A 15,594-nucleotide genomic window follows, 5' to 3' on the forward strand; every position below is an offset into this window, starting at 1 on the left:
TTTGTGAGCTGTGACAGCTCACTCTCCACGCGAGTCATCTCTGCCAGAATTTCCTCTATTTCATCCACCAGCTGTAGGCATTTTCTTCTCTGCCTGTCCTGAATTTCTAGTTCCCTGGCTCCACTACCTTGGGCTGGCATTTCTGGTTGGATTACCTCTTCAGTTCTTTTGGGAAACCTCTGTTCTCCCTCCACTGTAGCTCTCGATAGAGAGAGAGGGGAACTCCTACCAGATGAAGGTACATGGGTGCTCACTCCTTTCAAGCTACCACCTGTTTCAGCAGTGTGTTTCACTGGCTCCACTCCAGACTTTCTGTAACACTGTCAACAGGCTCCTTTATGGCAGCTTCACTTTCTTCAGGACCATGCCCTGTTCTAATACACTCTGCAAGAAATGTTTCCTTCTATTTATATTTTTTTCTTTCTGCCATGGAAAAGGGGGAAAAAAAAAACCCTGCTTGTCCAGCAAAAAAATTCACTATTCCCTCTCTAGGCATGTGGTGCTCGTCTCCTTACTTGCAAACAAACTCCTACAGCTAATATTTATCTTCAGGCCCCAAGACACAACTCTGTGTATTAAGGAAAAAAATCTAAACTGTATGGAATCTGTGCTCCTCCCTAAGTCAAAGTCTTTTAGACTCCTCCCTGCTCTTTACACAGCTAGCAGCACTGCTTCTATCTCCAAACTGCTTCTTTAACAGGCAACATACACAAACTTTTCTTCTGTACTTTCTTTTTCCTCCCTTGGAGACTTGCGCAGAGCAGAAATCTCACTTCTGACAAGTGGGCTAAGCCAAGTAACTTTGAGGCTGGAGACACACTTCACACTGACTCCAGCCTCTTTCATAAAATATTCCACTTTATTGTAACAGAATTCATAACAGCATGTAGACTGCTTACCTCCCACTGTGACCTTACAGCTTCACCTTAGGTCAGAATATGTTATAGGAGCTGCCTTCTCCTGGAGACACAGGGCCTGTCTATTCTCAGCTGGGCTCACATTCTTATCCCTGCCCAGGAGGGTCCCACCCAAAGAGCTCTCTCTCTAGGTTTTAAGGTGGATCAGGCATATAGCCTGATCCTGGGGTCACTCCTTTACACTTGCATTGGATTCTGTGATCCTTCGTCTCTTGGAGGTCTATTTGATGAAAAAAATCACCAGTTATGAGAAGTAATATGTTATCGATATTTTTTCTGCATAGTAACTGTTTTGAGCTATGGTATGGTTTGGAAAGCTTTTCATTCCTGGGTGATGCCCCTGAATAGAGTCCCTCCTGCTCCAACGGAAACACTTTTCAGAAGCACAGGCATGATTTTGGAATGCTTTATTTTTTTTTTTTTTACATTTTATTTTAGAAAATCTCTCTCTATTCAACATAATGTAGGTGAGTAATGCGAGAGGTGGGTGAAGAGTTGGGAAGGGGGTTGTGCATTGTAAAGTTCATTTAGCACTAGCATTGGGATGTGTTTGTTATGCTACTTTTAATTGGAGTATAACTATTGGACTACTCCTGTGTCTACATCTTTGTATTATTATGAAAATTCAATTAAAATGATAATTAAAAAACAAAACAACGTGTGCGTTTAATAAGCCTTGGTAAATGCGTTACCACAGAGAATGCACAGAATTACAAATGCTACATGCTGTTCATCCTCCAAAAAAAGCCCCGGGCAACAGGGGTGTTTAATGAGTTGATCTGCATGCAAAGGCAAGGAAATCACCTCATTAATATACCGATCAAATACCGCAGCCTGCGGTGAAGCTGGAAGCCATGATATTTAACCAAAGGTTGGCTACACCTTAAGAGATGTACCTAACTTTCCTCGAGAGTACTGGGACGCCAATTCATGTCCCGGTGCTCCGGGGCTGCGTCCTTCAATGACCTTCGCACTTGATGACTCCCACCACCCTTCAGCAGGGTCCAAAGTTATAGAACAAAAAAAAAAGTTTTAAAGTTGCCAGCCTTGGCCCTTCCCAGAGGACCAAACCCCAGCCCCTTAGAGTATAAAATATAATTCCCAACCCTTGGACCACCTTCCCCCTGCCTCTGATCAACCAGGACCTTAAAGTCCTTGATGTCTAATAGAGCCCGGTGCACCCTCTAGGGCTCTGGGTGCAGCCACTCCATGACCAAAATGGCAAGGGGGCAGCCTCAAGAACACTTTAGTCCCTATCATGTGATCATTTTTCCATGGTGTGACCAAAGCCAGTACCCTAGGGGGTGCTCTGAATCCACCCGACACCAGGGCCTTTAACATACCAGTTGAGTGCAGGGGGTAAGGGAAGGAAGGGTGGAAATGGTAAACTTTTATACTCCAAGGGGACAGCTTTTGTCACTGGGAGAGACAGGGCAATCAAATTAAAGAAAAATAACTTTTTTTTTTTTTTTTTTTAATTTAACTTTGGCCATTTCAGAGATTGGAAGAGAGATCTCACTAGACCCATGGGGATTTGGACACTTCGGAGAGGGAGTGCCCCTTTAAATGATGTCACCACTAAGATGTGGGGGCTGCCATTGTGCGGGGCCCCCTGTGCTGCAGAATTCTTTTCCTGTGAGATTTACTAAGCTGCGGTAGTAAGCACTACAGTTCAGTGAATTCCCTCCAGGGAAAATACCACAGATCAGTAAATCCCCCCCTTAGATTGTAAGCACTCTGGGGAAGGGGCCTGTCTACTGCACCCGAATTAGTAATTTGCATTGAGCTTGGATTTGGAAAGGTAAGAGTCACACTCTCTCCCAGTTTATAATGTGCTCTCTGTACACCCTCTAGATTTAAATTCTGGGTTTGTTGCATAAAAATAGCAGTACACAATCTCCTTTTTATCTCTAGGGGTCCATGTAACCATTTTCAGTCCTGTTAATGTGTTCATCAGTGGCTGTGGTGTGTTTCCTGCTGTGCTGGGTCCATGAACAGGATCACCAGGGCCTATAACTATCCCAGCAGTGTTGTCTTCACCTCAAGATGTTGCACCATTGCTAACACCAGCATTAGCCTTAGTGCCGAGGGTAAGAGACCACCATTTTATTCTGGGCGATGTGTGGCCAGCATGAGTGTGTCTGTTTGATTCTTTATGTATTTAAATAGTAGCCATAAGAAATTGCCATGCTGGGTCAGACCAAGGGTCCATCAAGCCCAGCATCCTGTTTCCAACAGAGGCTAAAACCAGGCCACAAGCCATCACGTTGCTAACATCTTATCAAGATGTTATACAATGAGATCACCACGTAAAGCTAACCAGCAAATCTTCACTAGAGAATTTCACTCTGTTCAACTAATCTCCACCCTTCAGATCACCAGTGCTCTCTTAGATGATCTAGAATATCTTCCTTCAAATTAAAGCATTTTCCACATTCCTTGCCCAAAAAGGGCTTCTCTCCATCATGAGTTCTCTGGTATATCAGAAGGCTCCCACTTGTGAATAAAGCTTTTCCCACATTCAGTGCATGTATCGGGTCTCTCTTCAGTATGAACTCTCAGGTGTTGGTTAAGCCATCCCTTTTTCCTGAAACTTTTTCCACATTCAGTGCATGTAAAGGGTTTCTCTCCAGCATGAATTTTCAGGTGTTTTGCAAGCGCTCCCTTCTTCCTGAAGCTTTGCCCACATTCAGTGCATGGAAAGGGTCTCTCTCCAGTGTGAATTCTCAGGTGTTGTGTAAGCGCTCCCTTCCTCCTGAAGTTTTTCCCACATTCAGCACATGGAAAGGGTCTCTCTCCAGCATGAATTCTCAGGTGTTCTGTAAGCGCTCCTTTCTCTGTGAAACTTTTCCCACATTCAGTGCATGGAAAGGGTCTCTCTCCAGTGTGAATTCTCAAGTGTTTTGTAAGACTTCCCTTCTGACTGAAGCTTTTGCCACATTCAGTGCATGGAAAGGGTTTTTCCCCGGTATGTATTCGTAGGTGCTGAATAAGATCTCTTTTCTGACTGAAACTTTTCCTACATTCCTTGCATGGGAAGGGTTTTTCTCCTGTATGGATTCTCTGGTGCATCAGAAGTCTCCCCTTCTGAATAAAGCTTTTCCCACATTCAGTGCAAATAAATGGTCTTTCTCCTGTGTGGGTTCTCAGATGAATTATAAGGTTTTTCTTCTGAAAGAATTTCTTCTCACACTGACTGCATGCAAAGGGTCTCTCACTTTTATGGATTTTCTGGTGTTTCAGAAGATTTCCAAGCAAAGTAAAGCTTTTCCCACATTCATTACATAAAAAGGGTCTTTCTCCAGAGTGGATTCTCAGGTGCTTTACAAGACTGGTCTTCTGTCTGAAGCTTTTCGAACATTCATTGCATGGTATAGGTCTCTCTCTTGTGTGGCTTCTTTTGTGTATCAGAAGATCTCTCTTCTTGATAAAGCTTTTGTCACAGTCCTTGCATGGAAAAGGCTTCTCTCCTTGATGGATTCTCTGATGTATCAGAAGATTGCCCTTCTGAATAAAGCTTTTCCCACATTCAGTGCATGAATAAGGTCTCTCTCCAGCATGAATTCTCAGGTGTCGTGTAAGTGCTCCTTTCTGACTGAAGCATTTTCCACATTCAGAACATGCAAAGGGTCTCTCTCCAGCATGAAATCTCAAGTGTTGTATAAGCCCTCCCTTCTGTGTGAAGCTTTTCCCACATTCAATGCATGAATAAGGTCTCTCTCCAGTGTGAATTCTCAGATGTCGTGTAAGAGCTTTCTTCTCCCTGAAGCTTTTCCCACATTCAGTGCATGGAAAGGGTCTCTCCCCAGTGTGAATTCTCAGGTGCTGTGTAAGTGCTCCCTTCTGATTGAAGCTTTTCCCACATTCTGTGCAAAGAAATGGTCTTTCCCCTATGTGTGTTCTCTGATGAATTAGTAGGCTTTTTTTATGAATGAAGCTCTTCTCACATTGAGTACGTGCAAAGGGTCTTTTACCTTTATGGGTTCTCTGGTGTATCAGAAGATTTTCCTTTATAGTAAAGCTTTTCCCACATTCGGTGCATGGAAATGGCCTCTCTTCTGTGTGACTTCTCTTAAACATTAGCTGGCCTGGTTTGTGAAGTAAGCATTTCCCATCTTCACTACAGAGAAATGGTCTATTGTAGTTAGTATGGATTTTCTCATTTACTGGGACAGGGTCCTTCTGACAGAGGTTATTATCACAATCTGTACATGCATATGGTCTCTCTCCTCCATGAAATCTATCTTGTGATTTTAGAGTTCTCTGATCAATGTAGCAGTTTCCATAATCATTAAATAGATACTGTTCTTCTATTTTCTGATTTTTCTGCTGCTCCATAGTGTGGGAGATATCACAGGAACTGTGCTCATAGGAAATCACTTTCTCAGTGGAGTCTCTTGCTGAGTTTCTTAGTCCTTCCTCTGCTTTATACTGAATCCACCAGTTTTTCTCCCAGTAACAACATGGGCACATATCCCCTCCATCTGGCTCTAGTACAGTTTCAGTCACTTCCAGATGTTTAGTGGGTTCCTCAGGATGTGTCTCCTCATGTCCTCTCTTGGACTCATCGATCTCTGGATAAGAAAAAAAACCAAACATTATTTGATATGAGGGAGACTCACAGTGACAATGTTCAAGGTTTTCCAAGCATGGACAAGTCTCAGAGTAGCTATTATCAAGGTCCACATATGGATCTGGTGCTTAGGACCTCCCCCATATTCAGACATATCTGCATATAAATATGGCCTAACAAGAAGCCTAATTTAAATATTTTGCTCGCCTGGAACACCAGACCTGTTTGCAGCCCTTGAGGAACCCCAGACTTAAAAGAACTTGAGGGTAACAGCAGTTACATCTTCTCTTCTTTGCAGTAATTTGGTAATGACCCCATACTACGGCATTTCCCCTTTCATTCAGCACTGACCCAGTGTCCCAGCAGAATCTTAGAAGGCACTCTTCCCTCTGAGTCAGTACACACCCAGTGTCCCAGCCTGGTGTTAGGGGCATCTGCATCTTAGTATTGTTGTGTACTTATTTAATTTAGGTTAGTAAGGGTGAAGGGATGTGTAAACTAAAGTCCTTTAAATGCATGTGGTATATTTAATGTTAATTTGGCAATTACTTTGAAGTGGCTGAAAGTCAGAATATAAATTAATAATAATAATACCTGTAAGGGGACAATGATTAATCTATTAATAAGGACTGGATTTCTCCAAGACTTATTTTTGGTGTGAAAATGTCTCTTGTCCTCTTTCATGGGATTAGAGTCTATAAATCACTCTCCCCTAAACTTTAAGTCCCAGATTTACTCAATAAAACAGTACTCACTGATCCTTTTCAGCCACTAGCAAAATCTCCTTCTGCTCTCAATGCTCCCTCATTCTCCCCTTTAGGAATAAGCCTAGCATTATTCCCCTTCTTCTCTCTATGACCCCAGCTCTCTCTTTAATCCTATCCCTATAAGTCACAGCTCCCTGGCTTGGCACCCTCACTCTACCCTTAGCGGAGGGAGTCCCAGGTCCTGGCATCTCAACTACAGACTGCAGCTCCTCTCCTCTTTCTCATCACATGCTGCTTGCAATGTCTGCTGCAGACTCCCCCCTCTTCTCCTGTTCCCTCTAGGCTTACTGAAGAAGGAAAGAGGCTGGAGATGTATTCAGTCTGACCTGGAGCTTTTTAATATTTTCTTGGAGACCTTGCAATTGATGCAAAATCCCTGAGTCTCTTGGTGAAATCCTGATCCTTTCAAATTTGCTGCTGCTCATAAAAGAAACCATCTGAGTGTTTGGAAAGATCTCAAGAGGAGCTGTAAAAGGTCTCTGCAGTTCTACAGTAAATTAACCGATGATGGCAGCGATTTCGGCGGAGGAAAAGCACCCGGAGAGCTCCTATTACCATTTCCTGGTTTACTGGCAGCTACCCCGACGTCAGCGGGAGGGGCCGAGAGACGCTATAAGAGCGGCGTCCAGAGGTACCTGAGCTGCAGCGATTTCGGCGGAGAAAAAGCACCCGGAGAGCTCCTATTACCATTACCATTTCCTGGTTTACTGGCAGCTACCCCGACGTCAGCGGGAGGGGCCGAGAGACGCTATAAGAGCAGCGTCTCCTAGGCGCACCACCGTCGCCGGCGCGCCACCTAAGGGGCGCGCGGCTTTGTGCGGCTTAGTTCGGTGTTGAGAGGTTTGGAGGTGAAGCCCTGCCGGAGTGTCTGCTGCCACAGAGGCAAGTAACTGTTTAACATTGTTGCAAGAACGAACTTTCTGTTGTAAAAGTAACTTAAGACTCTCTTTAAGATGCCGCCAAAACGGAAGGGGAGAATAAGGGTGTTTCCCTCCCTTCCCCCTCCGTCGCCAATACAACAGGAAATAGTTCGTTTTTTGTCAGCACCTGCTTTAACCCCAGTGGCCAAGGATACCGCTGGCTCAGGTACTTTGGGAGGAGTATCAGAGTCCATGGAGGAGGCATCACTGAGCCCGAACCTGGATAGACCACCTTTGTGCAGGGTAACAGAGGGTCTCAGAATGGACTCACCTGAGGAACTCAATATAATTGAGTCACAACCCCATATGGAGAACATCATAGGAGGGACTGGAAATGAGATACAAGATCATCTCTCAGCTGGTGGCCCCATAGAGACTCCCGAACGCCCTGCTGTGGTAACATTGGAACTGCTTTGGGATATTATGACTAAAATGTCTACAGATATAAAAGGGTTAGACAGGAAGGTGGACACAATGGCAGGGAAAGGTCAGCAGGATATTATGGAAATCCGTGATATAGTTAAAAAATCTGAGGAAAGAATTTCATCATTAGAAGACAGGGAGAAAAAGAATTTAGAATTTCAAGCTTTGGTAGCAAAGGATAGAGATTCACTATCTAGAAGAATTGAAATTTTCGAAAATAATAGCAAACGATTAAATCTTCGTCTGCTCAATTTCCCTAGGGTGGCTGGGCAGACATTGATGGAAACGTTAAGGAGGTTTCTGATAGAAGCAGTGAATTTTTTAGAAAATGAAATCCCAGTTATTAGTCATTGCTATTTTCTTCCTAAGAAAGATCCACACTTAATAACAGAGGAAATGCCCTTTCAAGGCAACCTCACAAATTTTCTTGAAAGTACTAATAACTTGATAATAGATAGGGGAACACTAGTGGTAACTTTTCTTAATTTAATTGAACTTAATAATGTTATGAAACAATACTTTGGCAAGTACCCTATCATGTTTCATGAAAGTTTGGTAAAAATTTTCCCCGATTTATCAATTACAACACAGGCAAGAAGAAGAGAGTTTTTGTTATATAGACAAGAATTGATTGCGATGGGATTCACTTTTACCCTGCGATATATCCCTGCAAATGTGTGATCAAGAAACAACTAGATGTATACATCTTTTTTGTCCCCGATCATCTAAAAACATTTGTTGAACAAAAGAGAGTAGAAGTAATTCCCTCACAGCCCAGTGGTGAAGTATAATTTATAAGCAGGAATACAATGTTAATTTCAAGATAATGTTTTTTCTTATATCTCCCAATTTTTCATTTTGCCTCTGGTTATAAGATAATGATTGAAAAGTTTCTGTTGATTATATCATAAATTGGACTATAAATATTAATGGAATTTTGATTGAGATGGAATGATCTTATGGTATAGTTTAATAATTATGTTTTATTACATGTCTAATATGAAAAATCAATAAATATATAATTCAAAAAAAAATTAACCGATGATGGCAGAAAAAGAGCATCCTCTCTGCCCAGTAATTCTAGCCACACTGCTAAAGACTGAAATATTTAAAATTTATTAAAAGAATCCCTCCAATAGAAAATACAAGTGAACACTATTGATGGCTTAAAGTTGGCACTTATGATGCTCAAGAGAACAGCACTGAGTGGATAAATGTTTCATTACTTCCCTTGTGATTAAAAAGGAAGGTTGTAAAAACTAATCTCCAGGATGTTTTCAAGGTTAAATTAGAGTTCCCAGAGCAGTTAGTAATGCAAATGTCTTCACCTTGTAATCTCCACCCGGAACACTGCACAGCTACCTTCCAAAAAAAGCTAAAGACCTGGCTGTTCGAACAAGCCTACCCTTGAACTCTATCCTTCAACCACGTCTCATTCCTTCCTCCCTTGACTCCAGATCACACTCCTCCTCCCCACAAACTCCACAAGCAATTTATTTATTTATTTATTTATAGGCTTTTCTTTGCCGACATTCGTAAGGCACATCATGCCGGCTTACATTGAACTGTAAAGGAGGAAAATACAATGAACAGAGTAACATATCATAGTTAATGCAAAAAAGGTGTAAACTTTGAGCAAAGTAACAAACATATGATTATATATAATAACATAAAAGAACTGATAGGTAGGGTGGAAAAGGTAGAAAGAAGGAGAATAACTTTGTATAAACTAAAAACAACTTTATCTTTATCATTGATAATGTACTAAAGGGGTTATAAATGAGCAGAATATTCCAGGGGGAGAGGGGAAGGGAAAGTTCAGGGAGAGCTGAGGCACACGTGTCTGGTCAGGGCGCCAGCTTGACTCCTCCCCCCAGTTTAGTGTGTTTTTAAATTTTAAGTAGTTATTGATGTCTGTTGCATCATTTTATGAGAGTTTTTTTTACGGTTTGCCTTGATCGGCTCTTCGATATATGGACAAAATATATGCATTTAATATAAATAAATACATAATGGTGTTGCTGTTGCCCAAAAATCTGGCCACATTTCTCCTAGGACTTGTAGTCATTACAGAGCCTGCAGCCTGCTAGGCAGACCTAGCTGCTAATTTAATTTTATCATCACAGCCAGATCTGAACAGCTGCCATTACTAGGGACTCTCCAGGGTCCCTTGTGCTGCCTTCCACACAAACTCAGTCACGTGGTTAACTGTTCTCACCTGCTCCTTCCACTCTTCAGCTCAGCATTTTCACACCAGTCCCTATTACTTCTCGACTCACCTGAGCAGCTGCTTTTTCCAGTTTCTCCTTCCTCTGATCCCGGCTCATCCCTGATGTAAGGCTCTTCCCCTCGGTCAATGTGGGATATAATCTCAGGGGTGATGGATGGAGAGCCTGTTCCTGGGGTAAGAACACTGCATTAGGTTTCCCAGAGTCACTCAATGCTTAGCAAACAATATTACTGGTTACTTTCAGGAGGACGCGCTATATATGGTAACAGGAGCACAGAAAACACAAAAGTATCCTCCCTGGAGCTCTACTATAATCAATAAAAGCAGCTATACAAGAATGATTCTTTCTATAGTTTGAAACCTTATTGCATATTATCATGCTTTTGGGAAGTAATCAGTAATCAGATCAGTCCCTCTCTTTGGCGTGATGATGTGGTGGTAAAACAGGGGTTTTGGAAGCTTTGTTTTCTCCTAGGAAATCCTTTCCCTTAAATATTCCTGAGTTACCCTGCAGGTGACATCCTGAGCCCCGCAGCATGCTGCAGTATCAGGCACCCCGAGCTTGATCCCCCACAACCCTTGCCACCCCAGTTTCAGGCCTTACTCATGCACTCCCTGCTTCCTGGTCTGGCACCAGCAGCGGCCTGGCACTTTTAACCTGCTCATCTTCTTCCTGTCTTCTGAGACGATGCTTCTAATGATTTCTGCCCCTGCAATCAGCTGATGGGTTTGAACCATGTGAGAAGTGGTGCCGGCACTGGAGACAGGAGAAGAGCAAGTTAGAAGCCAGAGGTGGGGGAAATCGGGATTATCCTCTGTTCCCTGTCCATATTTGGGAATCCATGATCCTAGCTTCCTGCCCCAGCCTCTGTCATGCGCTTCCAGTGGCTGTGATCTAGCAGCCACCGTATTTTGCGGATTACTGTTGGCAGCTGAGGGATGGGTGGCTGAGCGATAAGCAGTGGAAGCAGCAGTGTCCCTATCTCTCTGCCAGTGTTGCCTTTCCTTCTCCTGCTTCTGGGTTTGGCCACTGGTGCCTTATGGTCAGCAGCAGCTTCAGCTTGCATCTTTGCTTTTTCAAACAGGTGACAGGAGTGGGGATCTGAGCCTGGGCCACCTGTGACCCGAAGGAAGAGGAGTGGCTACAGCCCAGGCAGCATTGCAAGGCACCTAAAAGATCCGGAGCAAAGATCCATAAGCTCCTCTTTCCTTTCCCATGAAATGTTCCTAATTAAACACCTGAATCACAATCTGTAGCTTCCCCTCCTCCCCCAGGAACAATCAAACAAGGTGAGAAAAGATGGGGAGAACAAGCAGTGACAGCAGTGCAGCTGGTGGGCCACACTGAAACCATCTGCAGGCTGGATCGTGATCTGAGGATCGTATGTGTGACAAGCCTGCTCCCTTCCTCTCCCTCATCCATTTTATTTTACTCTGTTTATTCTCCCTTACTTTTCCTTCCATCTTTATATTTCCTGATCCGTTCCCTTATTTTTTTTATGACTTTCTCTCTTCCCGTTGTTTCTCCTCCACCAAAAAATTGTTCCTGTTCCTTTTTCTCTCCTCCATCTCTTTACCCTTTCTACTGTCCTCTATCAAACCCTCCCTTCCTGCCCTCTCTCACATTCCCTTCATTCTCTCCTCCTACCTCCCTGCATTTCTCCCATCCTTCTCCTATTTATTCACTCTTCTCCTGTACCATAGTCCTGTCCTTCTCACCCATCTTTCTCTCCTTCCTCCTTCAGCCCCATCACTATCCTCCTACACAGCCCCTCCCCTCCACATATTTTTAGCCCTTTCTATAAATCTCTTGTGACGTTCTCATTTCCAGTTTAAGCATTTTCTTTCTGACGCAACCTCTTACGCTCTCTCTTTATGACGAGGATGTCATTCATTCCTCTCTCTCAAGCTTTTATGCTGGAAAATATCTGGTTAACAGTGAGCTGCAATAAAGGAAAATTGGTTCTTACCTGCTAATTTTCGTTCCTGTAATACCACAGATCAGTCCAGACAAAACTTTGAGGCACTGCTACATAACAGAGTGTGCCACCTGCAGTCCCCTCAGTATTCACCTGTACCCAAGCCAAGATGTAACCCCAAAACCTCTCTCTCGGGCTAACAGGGAAAAAAAACCTAGAGCCCAAAACACTCCCAAACACTAAATCCAAACCATGATCAGCAACTGCCCAAATACCCTGAAAGGCAAACCAACTTGAGCCACCGGCTGGCAAAAAACACAGACTTTCGGCAGTGATGGGATGGGTCTTTGGATTGATCCTTTGTTTTACAGGAACGAAAATTAGCAGGTAAGAACCAAATTTCCTTTCCTGAACATACCCAGATCAGTCCAGAGCAGTGGGATGTACCAAAGCACCCCTAGAGTGGGCGGGAACCCAAAAGACCCACAAGCAGAACATTCTCACCAAAGAACGCTTCTTCCTGAGCCCTCACATCCATGCGGTAATGTCTGGTGAAAGTATGCAACGAGGACCACCCCACAGCCCTACAAATCTCCTGAGGTGACAGCAACTGTCATTCTGCCCAGGAAGTGGCTCGCGATCTTGTAGAGTGCGCCTTCAGCCCCACTGGAACTTGATGACCCTTACAAATATAGGCCGTGCAAATAGCCTCTTTCAACCAATAGGAAATGGTAGCCTTAGAGGCCTTCTCTCCCTTCTTCCTGCCCCCATACAGGACAAAAAGGTGATCAGAGCACTGGAAATATTTGACAGCTCCAGATAACACAAGAGTTCTCACATCCAAAAGATGCAGCTCCCTACCCCTAGGGGAATCCTTAGACCACTTTGGAAAAGCTGGGTCCACCGATTAACATGAAAGGAGGACACCACCTTAGACCAAAAAGAGGGAACAGTCCGCAAGGAAACCCCATCATGGGATATCTACAAAAAGGGATTCTTGCAAGAAACAGCCTATAACTCCGAAACCTGTTGGGTCGAACAGAAGGCCACCAGGAACACTGCCTTCAGAGTCAAAGCCTTCAGTGTCACTCTACTCAAAGGCTCAAACATAGCCCCACACAAAACTAGCAAGACCAAATTAAGGCTCCAAACTGGGCATGACTTCCAGACAATAAGTCGCAAATGCTTGACCTCTTAAGAAACAAACCATATCCAGATGCGAGGGCAAGAACCTCCCTCGCCATTTGCTCCTAAGAGAGCCCAAAGTTGACACCTGAATGTGAATGGAACTATAGGCAAGACCCTTAGACAAGCCCTGTTGCACAAATTCCAAGATGAGAGGAACCTCCACTGACAGGGGATGCACCCGTCTCTGAAGTCACCAAGACTCAAACGCCCTCCAGACCTGATTATACGCCAAAGTGGCAGGTCGACGAGCCTGGAGAAACATGGAGATGCTCTGAATAACCTTCCAAGCACAGTCGCCACCTCTCAAAAGCCAAGCTGAAAGACAAAAGTGATCCTCTCAATCTGAAAATATGGGCCCCTGATGCAGCACCTTTGATAGATGAGTCAGCCGAAGGGATCCGACCACCACCAGATGGACCAGATCTGCAAACCATAAACACTGCAGCCACTCGGGTGCTACCAACACCACAGAACCAGGATGTGCCTCTATACGCCTCAGAATTTGAGCAACCAGAGGCCAAGGAAGAAACATGTTCAGCAAGATCCCCGCGGCCAAGGACATACTAGAGCATCCAGGCCCATCAAACTGACCTCTCTTCTGAAACTGAGAAACCTCTCTGTCTTTGCGCTGAACTGTGTCGCTATGAGGCCCAGCTGGGGAACACCCCACCTAGCACAAATGCAGTTCCAAGCCTCGTGGGACAACTCACATTCCCTTGGGTCCAGTTGCTGCCTGCTGAGGAAGTCTGCCTGTTCGTTTTCCGCCCCTGCAACATGTGAAGTCGCTATGTCCTCAAGATGGCACTCTACCAAACACAAACACTGTGCCTCCAGAGCTACCGCCCGACTATTCGCCCTGCCTTGATGGCTGACGTACGTCACTGTTGTCGCATTGTCCGAAAACACGCAAATCTGCAGCCATGGTGACCATCACCCAGGCTGGGGGTTTCAGGTCCATTCCCTTCATCAGATTGCATTGAGACAGCCACCGATAGAGAGTAGACCTGAATTTTCGCAGCAGGGCAATGGCAGATTATATTGTCCCGACATCGGGTCCCACCTGGCCAACAGAGCGTACTACAGAGGTCTCATGTGTGCAAACACCCATAGAATCAATTCTAATGTGGATTCCATGGAACTGAGCATTTGAAGTAATCCCAAGCCGTTGGCAACGTAAAACGAAGCAGGCGTGTCACCTGTGCCTGCAACCTCCTCACTCAGTCTTCAGATAAGAACACCCTGCCCTTCCTAGTATCAAATAGAGCTCCCAGATACTCCAAAGACTGGGTCGGACCCAGATGGCTATTTGACACATTTATGACCCAACCTAGTGATTGCAAGGTGTTCATCATCATTGAAGCTACCTCTCATACTCCTTCTCTGACTGTGCTCGAAAGAGCCGATCATCCAGGTACGGATGAACTAGAACTCCTTGTTTGCATAGGGCCACAGCCACTACCACTACCACCATCACCTTGGTGAAGATTCACGGCGCCGTTGCCAGTCTGAAAGGAAGGGCCCGAAACTGAAAATGCTGACTCAGCACTATGAAACGAAGAAATGACTGATGGTCCATCCGAATCTGAATATTAAGATATGCCTCCATTAAGTCTAGGGATGCCAGGAACTCTCCTTTGTGGACTTCCGCTACAACTGTGCACAATGTCCCCACACGAAAACATGGCACCCAAAGGGCCCTGTTCACCTTCTGCAGGTCGAGAATTGGACAGAAGGTACTCTCCTTCTTGGGAACCATGAAGTAAATGTAGTACCTGCCCTGCCCTTGTACCTCCCAGGGTATGGGCACTATTGCACATAGATCCAGTAACCTTTGCAGCGTCCACTACACAGCCTCCTGCTTGCTGCGAGAGATCACGTGAGACTCGAGAAAGGCCTTCCTAACCGGGCACAAAAGTTTGAGTGTAGCCATCTCTTATGGCCTCTAGCACCCAACGGTCTGAGGTAATCCTGGTCCACTCCATGAGAAAGCTGGACAAGCTGCCCCCTACAGCTTCTATACCTTGTGTTGACTTTCCACCACCAACCCCTTGAGTTGGCATCATCCCTGGAGTTGGCATCATCCCTGGAGTCTTTATAGCCTCCACAAAAGGACTGCTGGCGGTTGCCTGTTGGCTTCACAGACACATTGGAGATAGTTCTACCAGAGTGAAATCTCCTCGAATCCCTAAACTGGGTTCGAGGCGGGAACACCTTCTTAAAAGCACGCTTATCCTCAGGCAGCCTGTTCCCCTTAGATTCACCCAAATTCTTCATCAGCTGATCCAAATCCTCCCTGAAGAAAAGCTTCCCTTTGAAAGGAGACTACACAGCTGAGTCTTCAACCATATGTCCGCTGACCAATTGCGCAGCCACAAAAGCTTGCGGGCCGCCACCGCCAAGACCATACTCCTGGCTGATGTGCAAACCAAAGCCACCCCAGCCTCTAAACGAGCTGACTGCAGGGCACCATCTCCTGTAGAAGCTGGATCCTGTGCTTTCTGCACCCCACACAGACAGGCCCTCTGCATCAGGCTGGCACAAATGGCAGCCCAAAGACTCAGCGCATGGACCTCAAACATCCGCTTTAGGTAAATCTCTAACCTGTACATCCTTCAAAACGGCAGCCCCCACCACCGGGATGGTCGTCTTTCAAGTGA

At 44.9% G+C, this 15,594-nt stretch overlaps 1 protein-coding gene across 1 annotated transcript in view; it reads right to left on the minus strand.

Moving 5' to 3' along the window:
• Positions 1-860: 860 nt before the first annotated feature.
• LOC115083186 (zinc finger protein 850-like) overlaps positions 861-15,594 on the minus strand; it is a 133,466-nt gene continuing 118,732 nt past the window's right edge. Inside the window, exons 9-10 of the mRNA XM_029586993.1 lie at positions 9,880-9,999; positions 861-5,491 (exon numbers count right to left, since the gene is read on the minus strand). Of these exons, the coding sequence (XP_029442853.1) occupies positions 3,381-5,491; positions 9,880-9,999 (2,231 nt within the window). The 3' untranslated portion in view covers positions 861-3,380. The remainder of the gene's footprint in view (positions 5,492-9,879; positions 10,000-15,594) is intronic.

The sequence above is a fragment of the Rhinatrema bivittatum genome, chromosome 2, assembly GCF_901001135.1.
Source record: "Rhinatrema bivittatum chromosome 2, aRhiBiv1.1, whole genome shotgun sequence".
NCBI lineage: Eukaryota > Metazoa > Chordata > Amphibia > Gymnophiona > Rhinatrematidae > Rhinatrema > Rhinatrema bivittatum.